This window comes from Vanessa tameamea, chromosome 16 (genome assembly GCF_037043105.1).
Source record: "Vanessa tameamea isolate UH-Manoa-2023 chromosome 16, ilVanTame1 primary haplotype, whole genome shotgun sequence".
NCBI lineage: Eukaryota > Metazoa > Arthropoda > Insecta > Lepidoptera > Nymphalidae > Vanessa > Vanessa tameamea.
Window position 1 is genome coordinate 10,748,101 of NC_087324.1, and position 8,576 is coordinate 10,756,676.

The 8,576-nt window shown below is 30.6% G+C and overlaps 1 protein-coding gene across 1 annotated transcript; it reads left to right on the forward strand.

Annotated features, from left to right (window-relative positions):
* Nucleotides 1–605: 605 nt before the first annotated feature.
* LOC113394212 (protein lifeguard 1) lies at nt 606–6,183 on the forward strand. Its single transcript, XM_026631441.2, has 6 exons — nt 606–703; nt 1,842–1,937; nt 2,368–2,474; nt 2,926–3,085; nt 3,663–3,792; nt 5,886–6,183. Exons 1-6 carry the CDS (start codon nt 695–697, stop codon nt 6,110–6,112), a joined length of 729 nt encoding a protein of 242 aa, XP_026487226.1. The 5' UTR covers nt 606–694; the 3' UTR covers nt 6,113–6,183.
* Nucleotides 6,184–8,576: the final 2,393 nt, after the last annotated feature.

Here is an 8,576-nt window from a genome sequence, read left to right on the forward strand (position 1 = left end):
TTCCCACTCTTTCATATATTGATACATGATTCAACGTATATTGCTTTTTCCCACATTTATTTTCAAACCATTCGTCTAGTCCTCATTAACTTTATAAATCGCTAATCAAAGTTAACTCATTTTAATCCGACTTATCATTGGTGTATAGCCGCCAGTGACGTAATAGACGACCAATGAGCTTTCAGAATATAATCAGATTAATAAATCTAATGTTGATCAGGGTTTCGGAAACTGACAATTAGTGACGTTGGTACTGAAAATCCGGTATGAGAATTGACAATGGAAAAAAAAAGGAAAAAACTTTTTCAGATTATCAAGAAGTTATTTAATGTCAATGCGGTCTATTCTATTGTTATTGTGATACCTAACGCTTAACCAACATAAACTTGTATACATACATTTCAAATCTAAATTATTTAATGGACGTAATTTCAATTTGGTCTAACTATGTTTAAATTGGTTTCAAATAACTACTTAAATAATTATACTGCATATGTTATAAAAAATGTTCAAAGTTCATTCAACTTCGCGTTCTCTATAGTATCGTGTTCTGGAAACTACAACAAAATTCTTCTGACTAATTTTATCGACTTTTTTGTTATCCAAATGTTACCTACTTTTTATTGGAATATGTTATCAGTGTACGCGGAGCTCGTATCAGTGATAGTGCGATATACAAGCAAACGCCTTCACCATGGCACAGGTGAGATCTTTGTATTCACATTTTAACCACAAAACCTTTAAACAAAACAAGTTTAGTGTAAGTACATTTTATAATATATGTGACATAGACTGGGTACATTACTTGTATAAAGTCACAATTTTTACAGCAGTAATTTTGTCCAGTTATTAAGTTCAATTAATTTATTTTCAACTTTTGATGTTCAATTAGTTTTTTGGATTTCGATATATATTTAAGTTCAAATTTATGAAATAACCTATCAAAATTATATTTAAAACATATCTGTGTAAAATAAATAATTAAAATATAGCACCATACCACACCCAATTCAATTCATTTTAATTTTATTGTTCTTTTATAATACATACAATATATTTTATCTTATATATATTATATAATAATTTTTATCAATTCGTACGTATATAATAAATCAAAATGATTTTAATTTTATTTTATTTTGTTAAGGAAACAAACAGTACAAAGCAACACATTTAGACAAAATACAAAGACAAAACATTGACAAAATACAGTTTCCAAAAAGAAAGAATATATAATAATGCAAGCAAATGAAAAAATAGTGTAAATTAGAATTCAACTAAAAATTAACAAAATTAGTGTCATATAAGCTACAGTATCAAAGGCGACTAGGAGAATTCATAAAAAAAAAATTAGAGGAAGGACTCTTTAATCTACATTTTATAATACATATTAAATGAAATGTACAACTTCCAGTTCCGAATGTAAGATTGTAGACTGCCGAGAACTACCGATCGCCTAATCCAATAGAAGAAGGAATTAATATTAACGAACCTTAGATTTACGTATTCCGTCCGATTTTCTAATAGCACAGTTAAATTATGTGCTACTAACAGTACTTGATTAATATTTCTTATGTATTCTTATATTTTACTTCCAAAGTTACGATACCAGCTTCGTTGACTCAATTTTTTGGAAATCCATAGTGAATATCATTGATTATCCAAGTTCTCGACCAATGATATCGCAGCAAGTCTATGTCAAATGTTGTTTATTTGACATTTGTCCTCTTGTTGATGGAATAGAACACACTGTTTTCTGCAAACAGATATACATTTATAATAATTAATGAGGCGAAATTGTTAATAATGTACCATATTTCGTTCTTTTAAACTGTTTTCAGCCAGGTTACATGGGTCCAAACAGCTTTGGCGAAGATGCTTACCCAGGCACCTTCGACTTTACTGAACAGAGCATACGAAGAGGTTTTATTAGAAAAGTGAGCACTCTTTGATTTTAATACTTACATATACCTACTAGGTATATTCCAATAGCAGTAAGAGCAAAGACACCTAGATAAGTAGATATATAAGAACATTAGATATACGAATAACAAGTTTTACTTTGGTTTACAAATAGCTCTGCTCTTATAATACAACATTGTTCCGTTTAACAAATGATATCCACTTTAATTTTACATTATAAGTTCCGATAAAAACTTCGACATTCAAAACACTTATATAAATAATTACATTATTATTAACATTTATGATTTTAGATAAATCTAGTAAAATTTGACCAATTCGTGGTCCAAGTTGTTTTTCTATCTTAACTCCTGCTATTGACTGTACCCTATGGGTACACTCATAAGATTAAAATTTACAAATCGGATTTGTAAGTTGTTTATTATTTTCTCTATATTTTACCAGGTATATTCGATTCTGATGTGTCAACTTTTGGTAACGATGGGGGTCATTGCACTTTTCATCTTCCACGAACCCACAAAAGTCTTCGTCAGAAATAATTCGTACCTATTGTAAGAATACCTTTTATATTATTTGGTTAACGTAATTTTATATTTATATCGAGTTCAAGTAACCCTAAAGAATAAGGATGTTTATTTTGTTTTTTTATTTAAATTATTATATTGTTTTTTATAAGTTCTAAGTATTTAAAAAAAAAATAAACAGAAAGAATTAATCGATACAAATCATGACGTCTTGCGTCTTTTTATAAGTTTGATTGTTATTGTTATAAGAAATTTCAAATTTTTATTTTGTGTCCTTATATTGTCATAGTAATTTCTAATGTACCCTTCTGTTAGTATGCTATTCTGCTGCTGTTATAGTATTCAGACGATAATAAGTCTATGCGAGACCAACGAAAATACTTACATTTTCAAATATTTTAAAATCAAACAAAAACATTAAAACAGCGAAATAGCCCAGAAAATGTTAATAACATATTAAATCCATTTTTCTTCTCAGTTGGATAGCGTTCGTCGTTTTATTCGTATGTCTGATTGCCATGGCATGTTGCACGGAGCTGCGGCGGCAGACGCCGGTGAATTTTATATTCTTAGCCATATTTACATGCGCACAAAGCTTCCTACTAGGAGTCACTGCTAGTGTCTACGATGCTTCTGAAGTAAGTTTACCTGCCAAATAAATTAATCATTTATATCGATTCAAATTTATTACTCAATTGAAAAAATGCCCTTCATACATATATAAGTTACCGTAAGAACATAACCTGAACGAATTTTGTCAATACATAACATGTCTAGTCCCAATTTATGTTACTTATAAATTAATTTTGGGAAGACTGGCGAGTGGTCTATATAATGCTTGAACCTTCGCCCATAGACACTGGTAATTTAAACAGCATAAAATACGTTTCACGTCGTGGATACGTTACCATTAATGGATCTAAGATGTTATGTCTCTCGTGCTTGTAATCACACAGACATTCAAACAGGAGTATCAGCAATTAGTAAATACTTGCACGAAGCCGTACAAAACACCAGTAACAAAAACGATAAACAGTCTCTCGTGTTTCGGAAAGCCTCCGAACTCTATTCGCGATTGTCGTCCCGTCAGGCCATGGAATTAAACTATAATATCTCTGAGACTGTTCTCTTATCCAAAATCAGTCAAAAATTTACACACACTGTGCTAAGGCTTTGGTATTTAAAGCCAACTATAATTATTTATATTTCCAACAGGTAATGATAGCAGTTGGAATAACAGCTGCAGTATGTCTCGGATTGACGCTCTTCGCTTTCCAAACCAAATTCGACTTCACGGTAATGGGCGGAGCTCTAGTCGCGGCATCAATGATCCTACTTGTATTTGGTAAGTATTGACTAGAAAACCAGCCCAGATTTAAAAGGGGGCAACCCGGAAAGATTCCGGACTTCAATAAGAAAAGAGTGGCTGCACAATTTTGAAGTATTAAACGACAAAATATATCAGCGACGTATTTACAATTCGATATATTCCGGATTTGCGAGGATATTTCCATAAACTAATCAAGTATTTTAGGTGTAATAAATTAATTAATTTGTCTAAATATTTAAATACTGACTCCGAACTTTATTTTATAAACAACTAGCGACCCGCCCCGGCTTCGCACGGGTGCAATACTGATACAAAAAATACTACAGAATGTCATTATATACAAATTTCATAGCTTTTTGTCATGAGACAATACAAACCGCTATGTCCCTACGTTTTTTGTCGCAAAAAAATGTGTTTATTTACGACATCACATTATAAATGTCTAAAATAATTACTGTTTCTCTACTAAATTATGCACGTATTATACACATAAACCTTCCTCTTGAATCACTCTATCTATTTAAAAAAACCGTATCAAAATCCGACAGACAGCGGTATTGTTTATTGTTATTGACTGTTTATTGTTATTTGTAATCGGCTAATGTTTATTGTCATTGACTGTATCTATTTTTATACACTCCTCTTGGAGATATAATTATCTCTGAGTAAATACTGTCAACATATTGTATTTATCTGGTGAGTCAGCTGCCTTACGAAATGTTTTATTGCATATAATCATAAAATTAATCCAGTAGATTTTGGAGCCAACGAGCCAACTTTTAAACGAACTGTTAATGGCCATATCGCTTATTGTCATCCTTTATAGATTTGTGTATCGAAATTTGGCCATATTGTTGATATAGAATGTTCAATTTCCCATTAAAATATATAATAACTAGACACTTTTTAGACATTTTTTATAAATTTTCTATATTTGTTGTTTGAGGGTTGACTAGTTACGAAATGCATTTTCTTCTTTTGTATTTGTCAGAAAGATATTAATCAGTATTTAACGTGACACTGCTGAACAATGTTAATGAGTGTGCGTCGATAGAGTTAAAGGTTTTTAATTCTAAATATAAATAAAACTGTTACGGATAACCTTCTCCAATAATGAAAAGAATAATGATTTCCGTATTCCATGCATACAATATAGCTGAACAATTAAGCTCAGCTATATTACACAGTGTAACAGTTCTGAATTTAGTTTAGTTTCTGAATTCATCTTTATTTACAATACAACACTATTCACTACTTATATCCTTATTATATAATATATATATTATATACATATAATATATTATATACTGGAACTTAAATGAGTGGATATAAGTTGCGATAGAAGCTTCGTCGACGTTCAACGCACAATTTTTTCACAAATACACAATTAATATAATAGATTATTCCACCTCTCGAACAATAATATCGCTACAATTCCCAGTCAAATATTGTTTATTTGATGTAGTAATTGTCTATGGGATTATCTTAATGCATTTGATTAGATAGAAGATATTAAAGACTTTATAATAATAATACAAAAACATCTATTCATTTGATGAGATATCTTTAAGAATCTGTTTCATCTTGTTATCGTACTAATCAAATAACGGTAAAATCTAAACAAATTATCGTAATTTTTCTAATTTATATTAATTATCTTAAATGGTTTAAGACACTATATTGAACTCGATTCTTAATTAATCAAAAGTAAGTTTCATATGAGCCAATATCCTGCCTCCCGAATTTGTTTTGCTGACCGTATTACTGAATGTAGATGTTTTAAAATCTCTTGTTGATAGACATTGACGATAACATTGACAGAACAATTAAATTTTATAGATATCTTATTTATGAGTAAATAATTAATGCTTAAATCATCCAACATCAAATATAGTGATAATTAAACACGAAGAGACAAATATACGAGATGAATTATAGACACAAATTAAGCACATGAAATTTCAGTGGTTTTCGCCTGGGTTTAACTCGCAATCATCGGTTAAGATGTACGCGTTCTAACGACTGGAACATCTCGGCTCTCTTCCATACCTACCAAATATAAATTCAACAATATTTAAATATTGACAGTTACAATAATATATTTGCAGGTATTTTGGCAATCATATTCAGAAGCAACATAATAAATATGTTATACGCCGCTGCGGGTGCGTTGATCTTCTCTCTCTATCTCGTGTACGACACGCAACTGATGATGGGAGGCAAGCACAAGTACAGCATCTCTCCAGAGGAATACATCTTCGCAGCTCTGAACCTCTACTTGGACATTGTCAACATTTTCCTCTTCATCCTCACAATTATCGGAATGTCGAAATAGAATCTAGTCTTATACGTTAAACTGACTTTATATGTATATCATGATATAAAGAATTTATTTATCAAATAAGTTTTATGTTTAGTCAATTAGGCTTACGCAATAAATATACTCTTAACAATAAATTTATTTTATTAGTTTTATGTTTAGTCAATTACACTTACGCAATAAATATACTCTTAACACTAGATTTATTTTATTTTATCTTTAATAATCATATTTTAAAGAAAAATAATCTATATCTAAAATGAAACTAGGTTTAGTGTTATTTTCGAAGAACTCGCTTGGTATAATAAACGTCAAATGTACCCATTATTTTCGTACGGATAAGAATCCTTTAAATATCATCATTATTAATGTTGTTTACACCTTTAAAGACGTATCACTTTGTATGTTACCCAAGTCAGATATTAATTTTAAGTGCTTAGTGTTAAGTTGATGGTGTAACTTTTCCAATAAATAAAAAATAAATAAAATAAATAAATTATTATAGTAGGGTCGATGTCACACATTACTTTGACATTTCACGATTACGTTCTGAAGGAACTCGAAACACATCGCAAAACAGGAGCGTGAAATATGACTATATCTTCTTATAAGTATATTAATAGCGTAAGGTGATTTGTTTCCCAGTGATTATGTGACGATAGCTACATATAAAAAATCGGAAATGACGTAGATGTGCAGAAAAATAAAGAACATTCTTGATTGCAGTTTAGTAAATTGTTACGATTTAATAAATAATTAATTTCAGAGAGCGAAAATCGTTACTGATCGGTTAAAGAGCGGCACTTAAGCTGTATAAGAAAAAAAAATTTAAAACGTAAACAAAATTAAAGTAAATTGTTTTCGACAAACTCCCATTCTAACTAAACTAATAAAATACCATTAAAAAAAAAAAAAATTTAAAAGAGTGACTTGCAGTTTATATAGTGCCTATAAAGTGACTATAGGTTTCGAAATTCTTAAAAATATTTTGAATAAACGCGAAGTTTCGCGGGAGACCTACTAGTAATAATTAAAGGATTCATTTATAGAATACACGTATCAAAATCAAAAAAGGTGTACGCGCCTTAAAATATACGTTTCGTTATAAATTTATGTTCGTAGTTCCAATTTGATAATGTTTTTTTCTCACTTTTAAGTTGTTGTCTTGTTTAACTACTAATACCTAGAGGCCTCTGGTATAGCCTTCGGACGTACTGTCAAATATATGTACTAATCAAAGACAATGAGAAGAAACACTGAAACGCTAAAAAGTTAAATTTTGGGTGAAGAGGTTAATTGATAAGTTAAAAAAACTTATTTTCCAAAAGTATAATTTTGGCGCTTAAGCTTCGCTTCCAAGTTCGTTTATGGCGCTTTAGCTTTTATTCCATTGTTCTGATGATGCGATGCAAATTACATCAAATATTTTAAGAAAATTTCGAACATATGCAGATGTTATAAGGATACAGTTTGATCTTAAAAGTATTACTCAATCGTTTTACGAAAAGTAAATTCATGCATGTGTGTTCGGCAAAAATTGACCAAGGTGACTCGTAAATAAATATTATAGTATAGGACAGGTAGAGTCGTGCTTGGATAACGATTAAAAAAAACACGATGTACAGTTAAATATGCAAACAAATATTATATAAAGCTGACCATAGAATATAATTTGACATAGAAATGTCATGGCGATGATGTTTATAAATATTTTTTTAGGTTATAATCGTTTCTCTACAGATATGCCGAAAGTGTCATTGTTTATTTCCAGACAACATCAGCATCTAAATCGAATGGCAAATTAATGACAGTTTGCATTGGCATTTTGCATGGAACTCTACTATGAGAGCTTTTTCGTTGACCTGGAATTTGTCTTTGTAGAGTAGTCACCTTTGATGATATTCGTCTTGGTAGGATTTTGGATTTCTCAGCTGGTCTTGATGGTATTTGGTTCGTAATAGATTAAGTGTGCTTAGTAAATTTCTTTAGCATATTTGATCTAAAAGTGTTTGATTAGATCTATAGAAATAAACAATACGCCTTAAGGCTATGCGGGGAAGGGTATATTTCTTACAGTAATAAATACTCATGTTAACAATTCTTTTTAAAATAAAACAAAACGTACATATCACACAGTACATTATTTTTTTTACAAATCACATTTTTACATAAAACAATGAATAATAAAAACAGTACACAGAGCCGGATCTACCATATGGCTTTTTGGGCTTCAGCCCAGCGCCCCGTGAATTCAAAGGGGGCCCAGCTAAGTCAAGTCAAAGACAAAAAAGACGTATGGTTTGCAGCCCTGCGATTCCTACAATTAATCAAACCCATTCAATTAATTAAATTCAAGTCTACGTTCAAATATGTCTTAGGTGGGCCCCTAAATAGTGTTAGCCCAGGGCCCCCTAAACTTACAGTCCGGCCCTGACAGTGCAATAATCTTACTTTTAATCGATTTCGCTGTCAAAGAACC